The 25283-nt window shown below is 39.0% G+C and overlaps 1 protein-coding gene across 1 annotated transcript; it reads right to left on the bottom strand.

Annotated features, from left to right (window-relative positions):
* Positions 1 to 13144: 13144 nt before the first annotated feature.
* LOC121052286 lies at positions 13145 to 14907 on the bottom strand. The gene is made up of 3 exons (XM_040517000.1): positions 14045 to 14907; positions 13791 to 13890; positions 13145 to 13702 (listed from the first exon to the last, which is right to left on the bottom strand). Exons 1-3 carry the CDS (start codon positions 14905 to 14907, stop codon positions 13145 to 13147), a joined length of 1521 nt encoding a protein of 506 aa, XP_040372934.1.
* Between the last annotated feature and the right edge of the window lie 10376 nt (positions 14908 to 25283).

Below are 25283 nucleotides of genomic sequence, written 5' to 3' on the forward strand. Positions count from 1 at the left end.
CCGAAATCTTCTAGGTTCTTCTTTGATTCACACGGCAATTCTCTCTCCTTCCTTGTATTTCTCACGGCAATCCCTAGCTTCTCTCTCTCTTTAAACGGCAAAGGCTCAAGATAACTCTTCCAAGAATATCTCATTCCAAGAAAATCTCCCTAGAAAATCTCCACCGAAATCTTCTTATTATTTTCTGATTTTCCACGTCATCTTCCTTGTTTCTCTCTAGGATTTCACGGCAAAACATCTTTAGGGCTAGGGTTTGCGTCACAAACCCTAGTTCCATGGGCCTTTGTGGGCTTTTATCCAATTAGCCGAAAATCCAACAAGTCTTGAGAGTTTTTGGGCCTCCATGCGTCACTTCTATGCCATGTCATCTTCCAACGTCACAACACTTTATTTTTCCATTTCTTTTTCATAGTAACGTTGGAAACTTCATTGGTGGGCTTTCCTCCTTTCCGCAGGGTTTCCTGGTTGGACCAGGAAAACTTCTTTTCTTCATTTCTGCTCATTTCTGTGGCTCATTGTTCTTCATCTTTGCTCCCCTTGGTGTTCGCAAGCTCCTCTTTCCATTTGTGAGTTCATTTCCACTTTTTAGCTCGGAGGTCCTGAAAATAGAAACTAGTAAGAAAAATAGAAACTTTCCTAAAATGAAAAATAGCAACTTTCCTAAACTGAAAATGGGAAACTTTCTAAAAATGAAAAATAGAAACTACCGAAAATGGAAACTTACTAAAAATGATAAATAGAAACTACAAAAATAGAAACTTTCTACAAATAGGAACTTTCCCAATCAAAGAATGGAAACTTTCCTAAACAGAGTTTTATTAAGGAAATAACGCAGAAAATGTAGGGAAATGCAGTTAAAACGTCGCATTAAAATGCTCCTATCAAATTCCCCCACACTTAGCTTTTGCTAGTCCCTTAGCAAAATCACACTAAGACACACACTAAGACTCAACGAAAACAATGACTCTAGTGCCCTTCAACTATTTGTCTCAGCAATCTCTTACTTTCATAACACCAAGATTATCACTTAACCAAAATTCAATGTTAGGCATTCGAGAGTTAATTGAAACACATAATTTACACATACACAAGTAGGACTTGGTTGTAACAATGGTGATGGTTCTGTTAAACATGTTTCAAACAAGTATGATTCAAATCCTCACAAGGTATGTCCACTCTTTCTTCTCTCAGAATTCAAGGCAATGCTTAAAAGCTTATACACTCAAGTCTATGTGAAAGATAACAAGTATATCACATAATTCAAGAAACGAAAACACATGTATAATTTTCTTTAAAGATCTCATGAAGGATACCAACTACTTGCACAGATGGACCCAAGCCATAGGTTCAACTCTTGTAACTCATCTCCACATCAAGGGCTGTCCCATCTTAAGGATCAAGAAGGTCTTCTTAAAGGTTGTAATGGGGCCAAGGCTCAAGGTTTAAAGAAACGAAGGGTAAGGATTTATCAAAGTGTCCTAAAAACCTAGCAGAGCATATGTAGATGTAGAGACCTCAAGAAATCCACCAAGGCATTGCAAAAACGTCACTTTCCCTAGAGGTAACATAAAAGGGGCCTAATGTCTTCATGTTGGGCCCAATCTTCATTGTAAACTTCCCCTGAACTATAGTGAATGGACAAAGGCCAAATTTTTCTTTAGTAGGCCTTCATTTCAAAGTAAACTCCGAAATCACTTAGTATGGGGGACTAAAATCCATAAATATTTCTTTCTTTTCTTTTCTAGCCGTACATTTTTTTCTTTTCTTTTCATTTTTCACGGCTTTCACATATTTTTTTTTTTTTTTTTTTTTTTCATTTTTATGGACAAGTCTACCCCCACACTTGAACTTTCACCTCTTCTCAATTTTCATCTTTAGCACCAAACCCACGTAGTATGTCTCAAAAGATAGCTCCACTAAGTTCTTAGAACAAAGGGTAGGGTTGTAACTATACTAAGCTTCATGGTTAAGGGTTTTAAGGGTGATGAATGAAAATGCTTAATGTAGGCTCAAAGGGCTTATCTAGGGGAGTCCCTCGACGGGCACAAATGGGGACACAAGTTTATATGGCAATGGTGGTAATTCCTAGGATGCCTCTATCCCTTCCAGAATCAGGGCCATGTATTGATATACGTCTCAACAAGCACAAGAGCGAATTCTAGCATTCTCTAGTCTATCAAACTTAATCTATGGCAAGCAATCAATCAAATGAAGAATAATGAGATCATCAAAACATCGCCAAGAAATTAAGAATATATATTTTCGATTCACTCCAAGAAAAAGGGACATGGCTCAAATATCTCACATGGGTTTATATGAATCAAAACTTATCCTAACATGCTCATATTTTCTGTACCAAAGTTTCGAAATCCATATCCACTACAAGGCACATATTTTTCATATATCTCAATTAACCAAAGAATACCATGTTTAAAAATCATCTCAATCTTGTGATCCTCTTTTAGTCATGATTTTAGAGATATAGAATCATCCTAGACAGTTGAAAGGGCATCCTAAGACTCAAAACAAAAACAAAAGCAACGAAAATTTTTTAAATTTTTGACATTTTTCAATTTTTTTGTATTTTTCAATATATGACTCAAGATAAAAGTGTAAATCCCTTCCCCCACACTTAAATATTGCATTGTCCTCAATGTAATCAATAAAAAGCATGCAATAAAACACTTAAGCATATAGGGATGAAATTTACGAAAATGACTACCAACATAAAGAATTGGAGAAGTAAAAGGGAGAGATAAAACAAATCTGCGTTGATGACTCCTCCACAGCTACTTCAGAATTGGGTTGCCTCCCAAGCAGCGCTTAATGTTTATAGTCTTTCAGCCTAGACTTGTACCTCCATTTAATCCTCAGGGTTTGGAACGTTTTGGAGGGGTACATCCTCCACTTCATGTTCCACAAATGCCTCATAGTAAGGCTTCAAGCGATGGCCATTCACTTTGAACTCGTTGCTTGTATGTTCACTCTTTATCTGCACAGCTCCATGAGGAAACACATGAGTGATAACAAAAGGTCCAATCCAACGAGAACGAAGCTTACCTGGGAAGAGTTTGAGACGAGAATGGAAGAGAAGAACTTTTTGACCCACAACAAAAGTCTTTCTTCGAATCATTTTGTCATGGAATGCCTTAGTCTTATCCTTGTAAATTTTAGCACTTTCAAAGGCATCATTCCTTATCTCCTCTAACTCTTGCAATTGCAACTTCCTATGAAGCCCAGCTGCATCCATATCCATGTTGAACTGCTTCACAGCCCACCAAGCTTTGTGCTCCAACTCCACAGGTAAATGGCATGGTTTGCCATAGACAATTCGATATGGTGACATACCTATGGGAGTTTTGTATGCAGTTCTGTAGGCCCACAAAGCATCCTCTAGACGCAAGGACCAGTCCTTCCTGTTGGGGTTCACAGTCTTCTCCAATATCCCCTTAATCTGACGATTAGAGACCTCAGCCTGCCCACTAGTTTGTGGGTGATAAGGTGTAGAAACCTTATGTGTGACATCATATCTCTTCAAGAGAGCCTCAATCGTCCGATTGCAAAAATGGGATCCTCCATCACTAATGAGAACTCTAGGCATTCCAAACCTGCTAAAGATGTTAGACTTGATAAAATCTGCAACAACCTTAGAGTCATTAGTTCTAGTGGCCTTTGCTTCCACCCATTTGGAAACATAGTCCACTGCAAGTAAGATATAGAGAAACCCAAAAGATGAAGGGAAAGGTCCCATGAAATCTATACCCCAGACATCAAATATTTCAACAGTTATTATATTGGACAATGGCATTTGATCTCTAGGACCTAGATTTCCTGTTCTTTGGCACTTATCACAAGTTAAACAATAGGCATGTGCATCCCTAAATAATGTTGGCCAATAGAACCCAGACTCTAGCACCTTAAACGCAGTCTTCTTAGACCCAAAGTGTCCCCCACATGCTTTAGAGTGGCAAAAAGAAAGTATAGCATTATGTTCATGTTCAGGCACACATCTCCTAATCAATTGATCAGAGCAATACTTCCACAAATAAGGTTCATCCCAAACATATTGCTTAACAGTTTTCTTAAGCCTATCCCTATGAGCACGTGACATGGTATCAGGAATCTTTCTAGACACAATATAATTCACAATGTCTGCATACCATGGTTCACTTACCTGGATTCCAAAGAGTTGTTCATCTGGAAACGTCTCCACCAGAGGGAGACGGTCTTCTGCGTGCACCAAACGACTCAAGTGGTCAGCTACCACGTTCTCACTACCCTTCTTGTCCTTGATTTCCACGTCGAATTCTTGCAAGAGTAGGATCCATCTAATAAGCCTTGGTTTCGCCTCCTTCTTGGTCATCAAGTATTTCAAAGCTGCATGGTCAGTAAAGATGGTAACTTTGGTACCAAGTAAGTAAGAGCGAAACTTCTCAAGGGCAAAGACAACTGCAAGGAGCTCTTTCTCTGTGGTGGAGTAATTCATTTGTGCATCATTGAGAGTCCTTGAGGCGTAGTAGATGGCATAGGGCAGCTTTTCCTTCCTTTGTCCCAAAACGGCTCCAACTGCGTAGTCAGAGGCATCACACATTAATTCAAAGGGCAAGGACCAGTCTGGAGGTAACATGATGGGGGCAGATGTCAACAATTCCTTAAGCTTGTCAAAAGCTTCTTGACACTCCTTGTCAAAGTGGAAGGGCACATCCTTCTGGAGTAGTTGACATAAGGGTCTCGAAATTTTGGAGAAGTCCTTGATGAACCTCCTGTAAAAACCTGCATGACCAAGGAAAGAACGAATCTCTCTCACAGAAGTGGGAGAGGGTAAGTGACGCACAATATCAACCTTGGCTTTATCAACCTCTATACCCCTAGCAGAGACAATATGTCCTAGAACTATTCCTTGTTTAACCATAAAATGGCATTTTTCCCAGTTTAAGACAAGGTTAGTTTCCATGCATCGTTTCAGAATTATTTCCAGATTATTAAGACAATCATCAAAATTCTTTCCAAAAACTGAAAAGTCATCCATGAATACCTCTATGATTTTCTCAATATAATCTGAAAAGATACTTACCATACATCTCTGAAAGGTACCTGGAGCGTTGCAAAGTCCGAAAGGCATACGTCTATAGGCAAACGTTCCAAAGGGGCAAGTGAAGGTTGTCTTCTCTTGATCTTCATTTGCAATTGCAATCTGGTTGTAACCAGAGTATCCATCCAGGAAGCAGTAGTAGTCATGTCCAGCTAGGCGCTCAAGCATCTGGTCAATGAATGGCAGAGGAAAGTGGTCTTTCCTTGTGGTTGCGTTGAGCCTCCTATAGTCAATGCATACTCTGTGGCCTGTGACTGTCCTTTGAGGCACCAGTTCGTTATCAGCATTCTTTACCACAGTGATCCCAGACTTCTTGGGCACGACCTGAACTGGAGAGACCCACTTGGAGTCAGAAATAGGGTAGATTACCCCACAATCAAGGAGTTTGATAACCTCCTTCTTCACTACTTCCATCATTGGAGGGTTGAGACGACGTTGAGCCTCTCTAGTGGGTTTAGACCCCTCCTCTAGAAGTATCCTGTGGACGCAAGTTGTAGGGCTGATTCCCTTGATATCCGCCAATGTCCATCCTATGGCGGTCTTGTGTTGCTTCAACATTTCCACCAACTTCTCTTCTTGTGGAGTTGTTAGTGCAGAGGACACAATCACTGGCAAGGTTTCCTTGTCCCCTAAGTAGACATACTTCAAATGGTCTGGAAGAGGTTTTAGCTCAAGTTCTGGGGCCTGGACCACTGAAGGTAAAGTCTTGTTAGTGGATAACTGAATGGACAATGGAGAAACAGACTTACCTATAAAGGGTGATGCCTCAAGGAAGGAGACGTTTTCAATGATTTTATCCTCACAAGTGTCTTTCAACTTGTCCTCTGAGATGGTGACGCCTTCCTTTGTATAGCCTACCCCACTCTCAAGGGTAGTGACTAGGGTATCCTCATGCATAACATCAAACATTTTCTGCGCAAGTTCATCCAAAATGTCAGCAGAAAAACAATCATTAACCTCTAGGGGATACCTCATGGCTTCAAAGATGTTAAAGCCAATAATGTCACCATCGAACTCCATTGTAAGAGAGCCTTCATACACATCAATCTTCGTCCTAGCTGTCCTTAAGAAAGGACGTCCCAAAAGCAATGGAGTGGAACTTACAGGGGAGTCCTCCATTTCCAATACATAAAAATCAGCTGGGAAGATAAGATGGTTAACCTGTACAAGCACATCCTCCAACAAACCTCTAGGGTATGCATTGGATCTGTCAGCTAACTGAATGATAACATTGTCAGATTTAAGTTCCCCTAGACCTAGGGTTTCATAAACAGAGTAGGGCATAACATTAACAGATGCACCTAGGTCTAGCATGGCATTCTTAAATCTAGAATTACCAATAGTACAAGGAATGGTAAAGCTTCCAGGATCCTTACACTTTGGAGGGATCTTCCTCTGAATTAGGGCAGAGACATTCTCACTTACCTTTACCACCTCCTTTTCACGGTTTACTCTCCTAGTAGTGCAAAGCTCTTTGAGGAACTTGGCATACTTAGGGACTTGCTTGATGGCCTCTAGGAGGGGTAGGTTTACTTGCACCTTCTTGAAAGTTTCCAAGATAGCTTGGTCACTTTCATCCTTCTTAGATTGGGCAAACCTGCGTGGGAAGGGCATGCAAGAAGAAGAAGGGTTAGCAATAACCGAATTTGATAAGTTAGAATTATTACCTTTGATTTCCGGTTTTGCCTTTAAAGATGAGGATGCCTTGGTCTCTTCTTTTGACGTTGCAGGGTCCTTCTCAATACCCAACTTGGTGGGTTCTTGGTCTTCCTCAATTTCTATGCTCATTTGGACCTTCTTGGGTTGCTTGGGTGGGTCCACAAATGGTCTCCCACTCCTCGTAGTCACAACTGATGCATTCTCCACATTACCCTTAGGGTTAGGTATTGTGCCACTAGGAAGCTTCCCAGTCTCATGAATCTTGCTCATGAAGTCCACAACTTGGCCCATCTGTTTCTTAAGATCTGCAATATCCTTAGTGTGGGTCTGTTGTCCTTGAATCAAAGCTTGAGTAGAGTTTGTCAAGGCCTGGGTGGAACTAGTCAAGGCTTCCAACGTTTTGTCATAGTGAGACATTGAAGGTCCTGAGTTCTGTTGAGGCGGAGGCATGTAGGGCCTTTGAAAAGATGATCCTTGGAATGAAGGCCCTTGAGGACGTTGGAAGTTCCCACCAAGAGGATTCTGAACGTTATCATTGTTAGTCCACTTGAAGTTGGGATGGTCCCTCCATCCTGGGTTGTACGTATTGGAGTAAGGGTCATGTCTAGGACGTTGAGGTCCTCCTTGGTATCCTCCTTGATATCCTCCAATAGCATTTGCAGATTCCCATCCTCCATTCTCATTAAGTTGAGGGCACTGATCTGTAACATGCCCTTGCATAGAGCATACCCCACAAGCTATTGTTGCACTTGGTCCCTTGGAACTTACCACTTGGTTCATGAGTAGAGTAAGCTTATTCAGTTGGTCCTCAATTGCAGTATTCTTGCTCATCTCATGCACCCTACGAGTAGAGTGTCCTACCCCCTCATATTGTTGAGAGTTCAAGGCACGATTAGCTATCAGCTCCTTCCCAACTGTAGGGGACTTATCCACAAAAGCTCCTCCAGCTGCAGCATCCAACATTTGCCTTTCCAAGGGTAAAAGTCCTTCATAGAAACATGTGAGTAGGGTCTCATCCTTCATCTGATGTTGAGGACATTGTGCAAGTAAGGAATTGAACCTCTCATAGTAAGCAGCATAGGACTCATCATGGGCTTGCTCTATTCCACTGAGCTTCTTTCTAAGTGTGATGACCTTAGAAGCTGGGAAGTATTTCTCCAAGAAGGCCTTTCTCATTGTTTCCCATGAGGTGATACGTCCTGCAGGGAGTTCATATAGCCAATCCTTGGCTCTATCAGCTAGAGAGAATGGAAATGCTCTCATCTTAAGAAGGTTCTCATCTGCCCCTTGTGGTTGCATGTTTGCACAAACAGATTGAAATTCTCGAACATGCTTGTTAGCGTCCTCCATATTAAGTCCATGGAAGATAGGGAGCTTGTGCAACAAACCACTCTTTAGCTCAAACTCTGCTTGTCTTCCAGCTGCAGGGGGAGGGTATACTATGCCTGTAGGGGGTCCTCCTTCAACAGTTGCAGTGGAAAGTTCCCTAATAGATGCCATTCTCTCTTCTTCGACTTCTTCAGGTGGTGGTGTAGGTGGTGGTGTAGAGTTGGACGAAATCACCGGTGAAGGTGAACGTGAAGGAGGAGATGGACTTGGTGTAGGTGATGTAGACTCCTCAGAACAGTAGGTCCTCTTCCCTTGTTCGTTAAAGATGTACCCTCTGTGTGTCGAAGGGGAAGGGCTTGTCTGCTCAAGAAGTGAAGGACCCTTCAAGCGAGCGAGCCTTGCTTCAATTTCCTTTAGTGTAGAGGATCTAAAAGGCTCGGTCATTCATAGGAATCCTGAACATCATCAAAATTCAAAGAAGTTAGCAAAGTATAAAGTGAGTTAATTACAAATTAGTGATTTATACATCAACCTTACTATTCACGAGTCACTATTCACAAGTTACTATTCACGACTTTACTATTTATGATTTATACAAGTATAAAGAGAAGTACAAATTACAAACTATCCACAATCTTTTCACAAATAGACCACGTAAGAAGTTTATACAAGTATAAAATGTACAAAACAACACAATTTACAAGTGGAGGTTATGTTCAAGTATCTTATTATCTTTACAAAATAAAGTTAATATCTCAATTGATTACAAGTTGTAAGTCGAGCCCAATAGAAACCACTACTATTGGTGAGCTACGATCTAGGGATAGTCGCCTAGACATAAGTCACTTTCCTTTGTTTCAGAAGGCTAGATGGCCAGATTAAGAGGTAAGTGAGAGGGAGGACTCATTTTGGTGACACTACGGAGGCTACTCCCTCATTGAGGTTTAGGCCCCTATTGGCTACTCCCACATTGTGGTTTACGCACGGTCTATAGTATCTCTGAGATCCAATTGAACCCATCACCCAGGGTCTCAACCTAAGACACCACCTATATGCCCCTTACTCAGCTTGAAAAGAACTCATGTGTTAGACAGTCCTCCAAATGTTAATAAAAGCCGCCCTCAACTTCATAAGACCTTAGAAAGGCACTAATGAAGGGTTAAGGCCAATATTAACAAAAGGGCCCTTATCTACTCATACGATTTTACACACTTATAATAAATCAAGAATGTAACAATATTTATAATTAATTCTTTACATTTCCTTTGTTTAACAAGATTAGACACCACTTACACAAAACTTTCACACAAACAAACAAAACGTCACTATTCACATCTAATTATCTTTTTTTTTTTTTTTTTTTTTTTTTTTTTTTTTTTTTTTTTTTTTTTTCACGAAATTAAGTAAAATTACTTCTATTCTTTCCTTTTCTTTACAATTATTTTCAACACTTAGGTACGGGAACAGGGAGTCTCGATGTGCAATGGGGCTGAAACAGCTACCCTTTTCAAGACTATGTTTAATCCAATATACCTTAGGTGCATCACAACATTTTCTTTTGTTATAAATACCATTGATTTCGAATTAAATTCCAAGCGGTAAATCAAGTGGACGTGCGGCCCAAGTATAATCGTCAAGACACAAAGTCCCTCCTACATCCTTTGGGCAACCTTACTGAAATGGCCAGGTAGGGGAGGGCGACCACGAGAGGTAGAATCCATTTTGGCATGAGCTACTCCCACATTGTGGTTTAGGCTCATTTGCACGCACTTCTGGATTCAAGAACCTGTCATGAGCGTTGTCCCCTTCCTAGACACCATCCCACATAGGCTATACTTACTTGGATATAAAAGGTCCTAAGTGTGAAGACAGTTCAATGAATGTTAATAAAGGCCGCCCTCAACCTTAAGGGACCTGGACTAGGTACCAATAAGGGGTTGAGGCCAATATTAATAAACACGACTTCACCTATTCCATCTTTAATTTACAACTCACAATAAAAATTCGTATTCAACAATATAAATAGCAACCTAAGTAAGTAATTACTAATTTTCGACAATTATAAACAAAATAATTAACAAGTAATTTTTTTTTTTTTTTTTTTTTTTTCGGTCACAATATAAACAAACACATATATTCACATATTTAACAAGTGATTTTTCAATCCCCGGCAACGGCGCCAAAAATTGATGTCGCTTTTATCGAGCGACCAATTTAACCCTGAAATGTCATTAGTAGTACGTAATAAATAGGGATCGTTCTATTCCGGGGATTGAGGGTACACCTGTCATTGTCAAACAATTAAACAATTAAAATTAAAATAAAGTATAATATTTACAAAATATAGACATATTTACGAAAAGGGGGGAGTTTTTGGTTTTAATTTCCGAAAATAAAATCTAAGTTACCTAAATAATTAAAATGCAAAAACATAAAAATACAAATGGAATGCAAGAACAAAGATCAAAGTCGAAACTCATGATTAAAATTAATTCAAGTTCATCATTGTTCATCATAGTCATGCAAGAGGAGTTGATCATGTGAAACGTTCAAAAGCAAACAATTTCCCATATTTTACTTTCAATGCTAATTAACCTAAGTGAAAGCACCTAGATTAATTCTATCAAACATGCAATCAAGCCCTAGAAAGCTAGTCAATCATGTCATGTTTAACGCAATAAACACCTAGAAAGGCTATCAACTCAAATGTGCAACTTAGTATGAAAAAGTCCACCTAATTGCAATCTTCTTTGATTAAATTCGGTTTTTGTACAAAACCTTTACTACTTATCGATTCAAGAACACAAAACCAAAAAGTTGATTCATGTTCTCAAATTCGTAGCAACAATCACATAAGAACCCTAAATGTTTCGAACCATTCAAGATAATCATACAAAAGATTTCTATCATGCAAATTTAATCAAACACTCACACAAAAGCAACCATAAATCGCAATATATGAATCTGAAAATTAACAATTCATCATAAAATTTCAGAAAACAATACTTGTTCATACATATGTGTCAACTAAGGCAAAACCAACGAAAATACAAAGCAAAGGTACAAGGAGAATCGGATTACACCGTGATGAAGATGAGATGAATGAAGTGATGATGTGGTCTCTTGAATTTCGAAAGCAATCTTCAAGGTGGAGGGTGGATGGTGTGCACGGCTTGTCTTCTTCTTCCTTGTCCTTGCTTGCACTTCGTGGTTGCCCTAGAGGATGGAGAAGAACACGGCTAGTCTAAAGAGTTTTCTGATTTTTTTCTCAAAGTATAAACGTAAAAGAATGGAACTTCGAACTTGAGAAGAGAGGAGGTTATATAGGGGACGGCCAACTTGGTCTCCAAGCCGTGAATTTCTTCTTTATTTTCCATGGAATTAATCTGAAAATGCCACATAGTTAACTCCAATGATAGCTTGCCACATAAGCCCTATGAGGTGGTGCAACCAATCACAAAATTCTCTTTTAATTCCCTAGAAATATTGCCGAAATTCCTTGAGATAATTTCTGATTTTTCTTGTTTAATTTCGGCCAACTTCCTTTAGGAATTCTAGGAATGAATCTAGACTCCTTTTTAGCCGTTTCTTGGTTCCCACCTTTTTCTCTTTCCTTAAAACTCTCTTAGAAAATATCTTTGCCGAAATCTTCTAGGTTCTTCTTTGATTCACACGGCAATTCTCTCTCCTTCCTTGTATTTCTCACGGCAATCCCTAGCTTCTCTCTCTCTTTAAACGGCAAAGGCTCAAGATAACTCTTCCAAGAATATCTCATTCCAAGAAAATCTCCCTAGAAAATCTCCACCGAAATCTTCTTATTATTTTCTGATTTTCCACGTCATCTTCCTTGTTTCTCTCTAGGATTTCACGGCAAAACATCTTTAGGGCTAGGGTTTGCGTCACAAACCCTAGTTCCATGGGCCTTTGTGGGCTTTTATCCAATTAGCCGAAAATCCAACAAGTCTTGAGAGTTTTTGGGCCTCCATGCGTCACTTCTATGCCATGTCATCTTCCAACGTCACAACACTTTATTTTTCCATTTCTTTTTCATAGTAACGTTGGAAACTTCATTGGTGGGCTTTCCTCCTTTCCGCAGGGTTTCCTGGTTGGACCAGGAAAACTTCTTTTCTTCATTTCTGCTCATTTCTGTGGCTCATTGTTCTTCATCTTTGCTCCCCTTGGTGTTCGCAAGCTCCTCTTTCCATTTGTGAGTTCATTTCCACTTTTTAGCTCGGAGGTCCTGAAAATAGAAACTAGTAAGAAAATAGAAACTTTCCTAAAATGAAAAATAGCAACTTTCCTAAACTGAAAATGGGAAACTTTCTAAAAATGAAAAATAGAAACTACCGAAAATGGAAACTTACTAAAAATGATAAATAGAAACTACAAAAATAGAAACTTTCTACAAATAGGAACTTTCCCAATCAAAGAATGGAAACTTTCCTAAACAGAGTTTTATTAAGGAAATAACGCAGAAAATGTAGGGAAATGCAGTTAAAACGTCGCATTAAAATGCTCCTATCAATATCAAATTGTAACTTTAAAACAAAAAAGATACTACATTACAAATATATTAGATATTGAGTTACCTGCTGGTAGAGATGGTAGTGCAGGGGGTGGCGGTGGTGGAGGAGGCGGTGGAGGAGGAGGTGGAGGGGAAGGAGATGGTGGTGACAATCGTGAAGACTGTGATGGCTGTTGTGATGAGGAAATGCTGTTGCTTGAAGATTGAGAGCTACTGGAACTCAAATATTCAGCCATGGTGCGCGGTCGACCAATCTTCCTTTTCTTCATGGTTAACTGAAAAAGGACATTTACAATTATATGAGAACATAATGTTTCGAATCGAAATAACCAACAAGTTTTATATGATAGAAATACCACAGTTTATTATAAATTGAAATGACAGAATCACATTCCATTGTCCAAAAAAGACCGTAATTAATATCATATATTCCATACACGAAGACCAAGTTCCAGCAAACAAAAAAGACCTATGCATACAAAAATCTGCAGCTATAAGTGCCATCTTAACCTACATCTACTATATTACAAGTTACGGCCTCAATCATCCATTTCAACATCCATTGACTCGCTTGAAATACTAGCTTCTTCAGTATTGTTAGTTTGCACAAGGGATAAGTCTCTTGAAGGCATGTCAACAACATTCAGCCATTCTTGCCCTGAAGGATTTAGAGCATACCAAACTTGATGAGCTTGAGATGCCAATATGAAGGGTTCATCCCCTATGTAATCATTTTTGTACAACAAACGCTTGAAGTTAACTAAAGGAAAGTTAAAATGGTCTAACTTTATACCTGTAGCAAGATTAACCCAATCACACTTAAACAAATCATATTTGATATCAATACCATAAGAGATTTTGATAATATCTGTCAATCTCCCATAGTATGGTGAAGAGTTAATAGAAAGATTCTTGTCTGCTTGTAAAGTTACACCACTATTCTGTGTTGAGCAATGATTATCAAGACTTTTCACTCGAAAGAAAAACCCATTCGCATTGTAAGAAGTCAATCTCTTTGCTGATGGACTAGGAGAATTAGACAAAGCAATAACTTCTTCTGATAACAATACAGAACTTGTTCTTTGCAAATTGATAACCTGATTTAGGTAAACAATAGTTAAAAACTGCACACTATAAGAGACTGAAAGATGAACTAAATATATCTAATTATAGCTAGCAACATACATGCTCCTTAAACCAGTTTGCAAATTCCCAAAAATGAACTCTCTGAACATAGTGTTCATTTGCAGCAGGAAATTGTCGTCGAATAGTAATAAGATGTTCACTGCAAAGTAACAAGAACATCATTACTTTTCTGCCCAGAAACTCAGAAACTATCCACTAAGTTTCTTAGTTTCTAAGAAATGTTTTACTTCTCATATATATTGTTGATTATATGCAGATTATAAAAAAACAAAACAATAAGCAACATGACATACTTGAGAAATGGTGTGACTGCCTCTGTATGGAATAAGATCCATCGATGAGCTTGTGTCCGAGTAATTTCCTCAAGTACAAAGTCTTTTCCCTTGTTTATATCGTCATCATTTTTTTTCCTTGCTGGTCTATTAAACTTGCTTTCCACATCATTGAGATACTGAGTACAGAAGTTCATGCACTCTTCCATCAAATAACCTTTAGCCATTGATGCTTCAGGACAAGCCCGATTCCGCACATATTCCTTCAAGGTCAGTAGATACCTCTCAATAGGGTACATCCACCAAAAAATTTCAGCACCAGCAATTAATGCTTCATCAGCTAAATGAATTGGTAAATGCTCCATTATATCAAAGAATGATGGCGGAAATATCTTCTCAAGTTCACAAAGTGTCAGCACTATACGAGCACGAGCCTTTTCTAGATCTGCTGCACAATTATCCATTGAGCATAACTGTTTAAAAAAACTACCCAGATCAATCAATGCCTGAACCACATTCTCTGGTAAAGAACTTCGTATAAATAAAGGAATAAGTTGCTGCAATAGAATATGGTTATCGTGGCTCTTAAGACCTCCAATACTACGATCATGTAAAGGTACTCGACGTGCAATATTGGAAGCAGCTCCATCTGGGATTCTTGATCCTGATAAGGCTGAAAAGAACATATCTTTCCCCTTATTGTTCATCTCAAACTCAGCTGGATCAGCATACTCTGTACCGGACTCTCTCCTCTTTAGATGATACTGCTCCCTAATTCCCATAAGTTCCAGATCACGACGAGAATTCAAATTGTCCTTAGACTTTCTAGCAACTCCTAATATTGAGAAAAGAACATTATCACAAATGTTCTTTTCTATATGCATTACGTCAAGGTTGTGACGTATCAGGTTGTCTTTCCAATATGGAAGCTCATAAAATATACTTTTCTTCTTCCAATTATGCTTCTTTTTCATCAAAGGATCATTATCAGGTTTTTGCACCCCAAGCACCTTCCTTCACTCTAGATCTTCCCGCTTGTACTCTGTAAGAACACCATTTGATTCCAATTGTGCAAGAAGATCTGTGCCAGATAAAGTTTTAGGCTTCCTTCTATATTCTGTATTGCCATTAAATGACCTTGAATCTGCTCGATACTTGTGATCATAGGGTAACCACCGCCGATGAGTCATGTATGAAGCTTTTTTACCAAACTTCAACCGCTGGTAACCACTTTCAGAGTTGCATGATGGGCAAGCAAATTCACCTTTTGTACTCCACACCGACAAGTTGGCATAGGCAGGAAAGTCATTAATCGTCCACAACAATGCAGCTTGCATTTTAAACATTTCATTGCTGAATGCATCAAATGTTTCTACACCATCTTCATATAGTTCCTTCAATTCTTCAATGAGTGGCTGCATGTAGACATCAATTTTATCACCGGGTGCCTTAGGATCATCAATAAGAACAGATAAAAATATAAAGGGCTGTTTCATGCACATCATAGGTGGTAAATTGTAGGGAACCAATATGATAGGCCAGGTACTATGAACTATATTCATAGACCTAAATGGGTCGAATCCATCAGATGCTAACCCAAGCCTTACATTGCGAATGTCTCTCGAAAAATTTGTGTTTTTGGTCAAAATCTTTCCATGCAAAAGAGTCTGCAGAATGCCTAAACACACCATCATCGGTTCTTTCCTCTCCATGCCATCTCATAAGCTTTGCTGTTTTTGAAGACATAAACAACCTTTGTAACCTTGGTTTTAAAGGAAAATATCTTGCTTGTTTTGCTGCTTTTCGTTTCCCAAGTGCTGCAACACCATTTGAACTACCATTGTTATCTTTCCATCGAGATGTCTTGCATATTCTGCATTCATCTAAATTTATGTCTTCATTTATAAACAACATACAACTGTTAGGACATGCATCTATTGTTTCATAAGTGAATCCGAGATCTTCTGTTAACTTCTGGGCTTCATAATATGACTTGGGAAGTTGCACACCTTCAGGCATAGATTCTTTTGCTATCTCAAGTAAAGTTTTGAAGGATTTATCTGTCCATCCATGGAGCACCTTCGCTTGCAAAAGACGAACTGTATATGACAAAGCTGTGTGTCTCTTAGAACCCGGATACAATGGAAGGTTTGCATCCTCAAGAAGTTTCAAGAACTTCTTGGTAGGTTCGTTTGCCCCTACATTAGGATTAGTTGAGTTTTCTTCACTAGTCTGATCATGTGTTCCTACCCTAGGAGCTCCTAAAGCTTCTTGGACAAGTCTGACCATATCATCCTCCATATAAGAATCTAACCCAATACCATTTTGATTTCCATCCACTGGATGAACATAATGATTAGGCTCACCATGTTTATCCCATTTCCTATACTTCTTAAAGAAACCATAATCACGAACATGCTGCTGCACAACTAATCTTACATAGAGATAACGATTTTCGCACTTTCTACAAGGACAATAAATCCTTGAACTCAGAACCCTATTGATGTATGCAAAAGTCAAAAATTGATCTATTGCATCATAATATGCTAGAGAATGCCGATCTGCTAAATCTATCCATGATTTGTCCATATTTCTCTTTAAGCAATCAGATTGAACATCTACGTCAATTAGCCAAGAAAAATACAGTTTATTGAATTATAACCATGACTACTAACCAAACAAAGGACTTCAAACAATTAACCAAAGTGAACAAACATTGCCTACAACTGAGCTGCCATCAAAATACAACACAAAAACTATAAATTCCCAACATCAAAAGTATAAATTTACTATCAGCTAGTTCAGTCCGTAAAAGAAGGTAATTAATTAAGCAAATAACATATACTCCAGTTGCAATAAACAGATAAGCTTTGTTCAAAAATACATTAAACAAAAATATATATAAAAGCGGCAAACAAAAAAGATAAAGCAGATAGCTACTGCATTTATACCCAATAATCTCATCCAAGACACAAAAAAGTTGAGGCTTACCTTGAATTTTCTATGACAAGTGGAAGATAGATGATAGAGAATAGAGGACAGAGCAGATTAGCCTCCAAGTGATATGCAAATAACCTGCAAAGCCAAACAACAAAAAGCGCAAGAAGTGGCAGTGGTCTGAGACACTTCCATTACAAGATGGTGACTGGGATGACAAGCAAGAAGTAAATGGTCTGTCAACTTCGGAAGATGGGGAGGAAGACACACGACTTTCTTGATCCTAATGGTTCAAGGACAATGCTTAAGATTTCCAGTTCTAACAGTTAAGTGCTAGCTAATAATCCTCCATTTTTTAAAGTATAAAGGCCCATATTAGGGCAAAGATGGTAGATTTCGTTGTCTTTAACACTTTATTAAGCAAATGCCCAGTAAGTAGTTTCAGATTAGAAGCATCATAGTGGTCATTTGCCGTTGGTTCAAATGAACCAGTTCTATGAGAAATCTATTAATTTATTAAATGTTGTTCGCTGCTCAGTTGGACGAATAATGCTTGAGAAATAATTTGAAGAAGAAACGTGATCTGAAGTTAATTTTTAATATGCTGCAATCAAATAGCAGTACCTTAGTTAGAAAGTACTTTCTCTAACAGTTCACAAAAAAAAAAAAATGCATCGTAAAACTACAACAAGAATTTGGTGTCCATAGATGCTTATTGTCTCTAACAAGGCACATTTAAGTTCATTATGACACATTATTGTTAAAGATAAGTTTTTAGCAACAAACCTGAAGGTAGTTGAGTATATCTCCTGTTGCAACTCTAGATCCCCCTTCTTGTTGTCTACAGATCCACTGATAAATTTTATCCTAAAAAAAAAAAAAACGAAATAATTAAAGTTCATATTACCAAGGTTCCATCAATAAATGTAGATATGTAGTGCAATTTCAAAGCATATTTACACATCAACCGAGCATTATGTGTGTAAAAAAAATTGAAACATGCATATGTGGAAGCTTTGCAGAAGCAATGGGCCACTGCCTGAAGGCTACAGCAAATGAATGATATTAGAATCCCTAGTCCCTTAGTAAACTAATGGTAGCAACATATTCTTCAAATTTTTAAAGAGTCACACACACACCAGCGGACACTGAACAAGAACTCCTGTCAACAACCAGGTACTACCAAGATGGCTATGGAACAAACAAGGAACCCATGTATCTCTTGAGCCAATATGGCACAACACAAGTATACAAAATTTCAGCAAAAGCCTAAACTGACTCACTCATAAGAAAAAGACCAAACCAACCATTTAGAATCTCAATCACATGTTGCAATTCACTCTAAACTCAAATACAGTTCCAAAACTATAACCCTTTGTTTTCCATTATTCTTCATATAACCCCATATTAGAACACTCCTCAGTAATCCTTTCATTCACTTCTGATGGGTTGATTATCATTATCGTCTCTCTAAGTCAATAAAAATGCAAACTTTGATAAACCAATACAACTATGCATGTAGAGAAACTCTGAAACTCAAAACCACTAATCACCCAATCCAAAACCCAACCACATACAATCCCAAATATTTCAAGCGAATCAACCAATTCAACAAAAAAAATCAGAAAAAAAAAAACCAACGAAACACCCAATCTGACATATCCAAAACCAAAAAACATAACTATTCTTCCATAAATAAGCAAAATCAAAAGTAATTTCAGACAAATTTTCTATAGTTAGTTCCTCTCAGACTACAAAAATCATACTCTTCCATTTCATAATTTAAACTAACTGAATTGAACCCATTGATGGAAAAGAGAAGATAGTTGAGAGAGTGAATTAAACCCACCGAATTGAACCACTGATGGAAGATAGAAGATACTGAGAAAGCGAATTGAACCCAACTTGAGAGATTGAAAGAGAAGGTCAGTACTGACTATGGCATATGAGGTTCTTCGGATGCAGACAAGTTTTAGGGTTTAGGAGAGGGGAAGATGGAGTATGAGATGGATCGAACAGAGGGATCGAATAGAATGAAAATATTGGAAACAAAGAGATGGGATTTACCTTGGAATTTGATTAAGCCCAGAAAGAAAAGAAGAGAATAGAAGGCGTTGAATGTTTAAGGAAGAAGAAGAGAGTTTGCGTTTAGGTTTCAAATCTTAGGGAGTTTGTGTTTAGTTCATCGGGAACTAAAAGATAGACGCGCCTAATTTTCGTCTCTTGGCGCCTTGGAGCTAGGTTAAGTTTGCTTTTCAACATATCTGGAAAATAAGTTGAAAAGTAAATAAAGGCTACGGCACCTGCAGTGAAGCAAGAATTAGGAAAAATCTTGCTACGGCATTTTTAATGCCGTTGCAATTGAAGCATTTTTATGCTACGGCTCTCTTTTGCCGTCGCAAACTTTTTTTTTTTTTTTTTGCGACTCCTTGTTTCCCGTAGCAAATCTATGACCAATGGCGACGGCATTTTTGCGCCGACGCTAACTGGGGTGGCCATTGCAATTATTTTTTGTAGTGCATCAACGGAGTGTGGTTCAATATCATCGGACTCAACAAACTCATGCGCGTGTGCAACTACATCATCATTATGACTGAGTTTCTATCCCACGTCTCATGTACACTAGTGTAATTTTCATAGAGCTCTATATTCTCAGGAAAACGTTCTGACATTGAGGCATCCCCCAACGATAACCATAACCCGGAAGATTCTCATGAGACGGATTTTGAGTTTTGATGATCAAAGGATTAAAATGTGCCAAAGTATCATTCGAACCCACGGGCCTCCCACGCATCCTAGCTGGGGCCATGGTCTGTAACACCAGAGTGCCACTCTCTTTGGCATTGGCGCCATGCCTACCTCCGTGTAGGGTGGTGTTACGTCCTCTAATAGGGACGTCCTTCCTTGCAGGCTTGTTTGCAGCATATTTGTGTGATCTCATCACTTTAACGGGAATCGAGATGAGACATAGTGGGGACAGACTACGACAATTCCTGTCATTCCTGCTGATATTCGTGTTCTTATCACCTCCTAACAACGGGAAGACTGTCTCATCAAAGTGACATCCGCAAATCTAGCGGTAAGGAGATCGCCTTGCAAGGGCATTAAGTGGCGGACGATTGTTTGAGTCTCAAATCTAACTGAGTTGCCCATTCGTCTGTAAGGACCCATCATTGAGCGTTGTGGCAGCGCAATTGGCACATAAATAGCACACTCAAATATGCGTAAGTACGATATTTGTACCCAGTCACTAGCTATAACGCAGAGGTAGATTGAGTAGCGGTGGGTCGTAGATGAAGTAGCATAGCTGCATGCAATATTGCATCACCCCAAGCAGATATAAGGAGATTGGTGCGCATTACCAATGTTCGGACTACCATCGTAGTCATTTCTGCGAGACCATTTGGGTGTGTTCACGGGAATATAATGTCCAACATCAGTCCCAATGCAATAACCATTGAAAGTCTTCGATGTAAACTCTCTAGCATCGTCAAGTCCAATTGACGGAATAGGATGATTCGGGGAGTGAGCCCGTTGTTGTATGATATGTGCTAGGAGTGTAGCATAAACAACATTACAAGTGGACAATGGAACAACACGTGACCAGCGTGTTTGCGTGTCAACCGATATCATGAGATATTTAAACGTCCGCAAGTTGGTTGAATCAGTCAGTAGAATCCCCATGGATTTTATGTAAGAACAGAATGAGTATTTTCATATCCTTTGCATAGGATGGTCTCAGTCCTAGTTTCTCTAAGGAACCGGCTTTGTAATACGAGCGAGAGGCTTTAGAAGCAACCAATGAGAATTTTGGTTAGGCCTGAGCGTCTGAAACACTATTTGAAGCAAGTTGGTGATTGCCGCAGCACCTGGGGTGCCATCACCATGATGGACGTCATCCATGGCGACATGGATAGGGACTATGCCAGCCCTAGGCTGGTGGTGGACGGAGGCGGTGCCCTAGGCAGCAACGTCGGTCACACTTAGTACAGGAATCAACTTTTGATTCATGCTTCATTTCGCTCGAGAGAAAGCATGTCCATGTGAAGTCCTTAGTAGACGGATCATCATATCATGACCAGGATGACTTATCTTGACTTGACAAAGCCAATATGTGTCTAAATCCAAGAGATCTTCTCTCATAACTTCATTGGATTTAATAGCTCGAATAGTGACATAGAGTCCACTAGAGAGACACATAAACTTCTCTAAGATGCGCCTTTATTCACAATCATTAGAAGTATTGCAAAGGAACTCATTTCCGTTCTCTACACGCGTTTTTGCATGGAATCTGTTGGCTATTCATAGTGCGATTTTCCCTAGGAGCGTAGAGAGTTTCTGTGACAGTAATTAAGGTGCCATTTGGCAAGTGGAACTTGGGCTATTCCATGTCCTTGAATTAATACTGATGACCCAGCCATCGTAGTCACAAAGTAATATGCTCAGAATCAAAATTGAGTCATAATGAAAAGAACTCAAAATTTTATTCATAAGCCAACGGAATATGTCATTGTCTCTTAACCACTAGGAGAATCTAATCCAAATGCTAGGTAATGCAAAACAAAGGTAGTCGTTTGACTTCTTTCGGTAACTCAAAAATAAATATGACCAGGTGAGTAGAGAGATGTCGGTGGAGCAAAGCTCGCTTAAGTACCACTTATCTCAAAACCTTCCTAGACATCATAATCATTTTGAATGAGCCTATGTGAAGAAAAACTAAACCAATGGCATTTACTACAAAGTATATGGCAATTGCCTCTTACATCTCTTGGAAAAATAAAGACTTAGACAGAATTGGCGATCTATTAATCCCAGCCAGATTTGTAGTCTTAAACCCTTCACTCTAGATCATTTTCTTGATCCTCTTGTTCCACATAGTGAGCTTCTCTTGCTTCACAATATGCTTTGTAAGCGGTGACAATTTCTTCACGAGCTCTACAAATGTGTGCCCAATGACCGGATACTCCACATCGAGAACATACATCTCTTTACTAAGACTCCATTGATTGAGGCGCTTTGAAAGCGTCATTTAGATGGCTCTTAGTGTTGGTGGCGCCACCAACATGGCCAGAGGTGTTGCCTCCCTCTCTCTTTCCACGTTGACCTCTTCAGTTCCGTGTTCGCCTATTTTGGCGGTTACCTTCCCAAGTAGAGCGATTATATGGACTAAGACGTCCAGAAATATCCGTAAGATTAGGGTTTCATTCTTGGCACCCTCTCTTAGGGGCGCAACAATAATTGGATTCCGGAATATGCTTTGTTTCCACGAATCTCGAATTATAGTTCTTCACAAGGATGTTGTCATGCTTTTCAGCGACATTCATAGCTAAAATGAGTTCATGAAACCTTATGATCCATCCTGCAGTAACATCGATTCGATAGTTCTTAAAAACCATCAATGCAGAGATGGGGAAGGTGGAGAGAGTCTTCTCAATCAATATCGCATTTGTGATCTCTTTACCACAGAATTCCATTAAGGATTTAATGCGAAGTGCTTCTGAGTAGTAGTCAAGAACTTATTTGAAATCACAGAATCGTAGGCTATGCCATCTCACTTCTAGGTCAGGAAGCAGGGAGTCATGGACGTTGCCAAATCTTTCTTCGAGTGAGACCCACAGTCTTCTGGGGTCTTCTTCATTCATGCACTCGTACTGGAGAGAATCCTCCGTATGACGAGTCATTAGGATGATGGCTTTCGCCTTATTTGCCTCTAAGGCTGCTCATTTGCTTCCAAAGCTTGAGCTTGCTCAACAGTTAGCACGTCCTGGCTAGGCTCGAAAATCATATCTAGGATTCCATCGACCTTGAGATGCTGGCGGATATCATGAACCCACCTGTGATATCCAAAGCCAGTTGTTCCCAATGGAGCAAAGTCCAATTTGTTCAGGTTACTCATCCTGAAAGGAAACAAGAAAAAAAGGTTAGTTTTGGAGTGTAAAAAGCTAACACAAAAACATATAAAATTCCTGAGCGTAATCGCTTCCAAGAAATTAGGAATTTCTTAGCGTAAATCGCTTCTAAGAAATTAAATTCCAAGAGGTATTGGATTAGATCGAAACAATGATGTAAGTGGTCGATCATAAATTCTCTACAAAGTCTAAGTTTGGAGATCTCAACAAGCTTTAAGCTTAGAGTGATCTCCAAACTTAGAGTGAGCACGAACCCTCATAAACCCTCCCCTATGATGAAGAGGGGGGGGGGGGGTGGGGTAGAAGAAGGGAGGTTGCAAGTCCCCAATAAAAAGAAGAGAAATTGAATTAAAAAACTCTAAAAAATGGGAACTTTTAGAAAAAAAATACCTCGAAATAGGTCGCTGGAAAATTTGACGGGAAAAAGTCGCCGGAAATGGCCAGAAAAGTCGCCCGAAAAATTGGCCGGGAAAGTCTCCGGTGGTCATTAACTGCTGACGTGGTCGTGGGGTCCAGTGCTGACGTAGCTGCTGACGTGGCTTGGCCTGCCTCCCCCTTTTTTTTCCTCTTTTCTGCCGGTTTTCTGCAGAAACTTTTGGTTGCCGGTTTAGTAACTTCTAGACCGGTTTTTGGTCCTTTTCTTTCGGTTCCTGAATCGTCAGGTTGAGAGGTGTCTGGTGACAAAATTTGGTGGAAATTGGATGTCCGAAAGATGGTGAACCAGTGGAATATTTGCTGCGGGTTGTATGGAGCTTCTGATGGCCAGTTCGGTAGATTTTGGCCGGTTCTTGGGGTGGCGCCACCGGTTCTGGACTCTTGGGATCGAGTTCTTCAAGGTGTGAGGTGGAGGCAAAAAAGGCTTCAGGGTTTTGTATTCGGATTCAAGGTTTTTAGCTTCTTGAATAACGGTTTAGCTATTTGTTTCAGGGTTAAGGCTTCGTGCTGATAACGTGTTTTAGAGAAACGGGAATTGAGAGAAAATTGCTGTGTGTTTTCATTGATAATAAGGGTTTCTTTATATAGAGGATTACAATGCATAGAATCTGAATTGTACAAGGAAATGTAATCATACAATGAATGGATATCTCTAAGATATTCTCTCTAATTAAAACTCTATTACCACTAGGTCAAGTAACCTAGAGTTTGAGCCAGACACACAAATATAGATTTACTTGAACACAAAATTTATTAATCTTTTAGGGTCAATTTTGTCAAAATTTTAGATTTTAGCTAATAAAATCTCTTCTCTATATTAAGAGAGAGGGAGATATATATCATCAGCGAAGCCACCTTTATAACGACCCAAATCTCAAGATCTATTCGAAAACCATTGAATCATTATTAGCTCAATTTTCCTATTAATTTTTAAAATTAAAATCAATTAGAAATCATGCCATTACACAATTTATGTCCAAAACATTGAGCCGCTATCCGCATGCTCATATATGAATTTTGTCCTTCCCTAATAATGTCTGAGTTACCACAGTCATACTCATAAAATCGTAGGGCTACCACAGTCACACCCAGATAATGTTTGAGCTTCCTCAGTCATGCTCAAATAGTAGTATTGTGTCACCAAACGTTTACTCAATGAATTTTTGGCCACCAACAACATGCCAAAACATACATAAAAACCCACAAATCTATTTACCTAACTATTTTAAAAAGTAAATCACTCATAAAACGATGTTATAAGTATCACACTATGGTTTACTTTTCATTGTTCTTTATACTTGCAATTGTATAACTCCATAGAGCAAAATCAAGCGCTGTAGAATTCTCATCAATTTTCCAACGTAATAACAAGGTAGAAATTGAGTACTCAATCATTTAAGCCTCACCACCATATGATCAGATAACAAAATCTTTCATTCTAGTCTCACAATTCAGACCTAATTGAAATAATCCTGATACTGAGCACTACTCAAAACCCAAGACAATTAAACAATATGAAATCACCTCAAACGGTTACACCAAAAAATTACAAATCCAATCTTACAAATCTCAAGCTTAACAACTTCAATTCGTATCATAGAAATAAAAATTCACCTATGCAATTTTTTTCGTGAATTCAACCACAAGGAACTAACTGATCTGGATTCTTTCTTGAAGGAAAAGATGGATAAGATCAAGAAGCTAACTGATTACCATGATCATAAGAATATTCCTCAGCCAGCAGCCATTGAGGATGGAAATTCTTATGATCACATCATGAGCCAAATTGCTAGAAACTCCACTGATTCTCTCTTTGGTTCTTTGAAGAGAGGAAAGAGAAAACAATCTGGGATGATGACAGAAAGTTCTAGCATCAGTAGTGCAATGGACACACAGGGCTCCTGCAACCAAATACAACAGTTCATGATTGTCATTATGGAGATGGGGTTAAGGAGGAAACATTTTACTAGGCAGAATCT

The sequence above is a fragment of the Rosa chinensis genome, chromosome 3 (assembly GCF_002994745.2).
Source record: "Rosa chinensis cultivar Old Blush chromosome 3, RchiOBHm-V2, whole genome shotgun sequence".
Lineage (NCBI taxonomy): Eukaryota > Viridiplantae > Streptophyta > Magnoliopsida > Rosales > Rosaceae > Rosa > Rosa chinensis.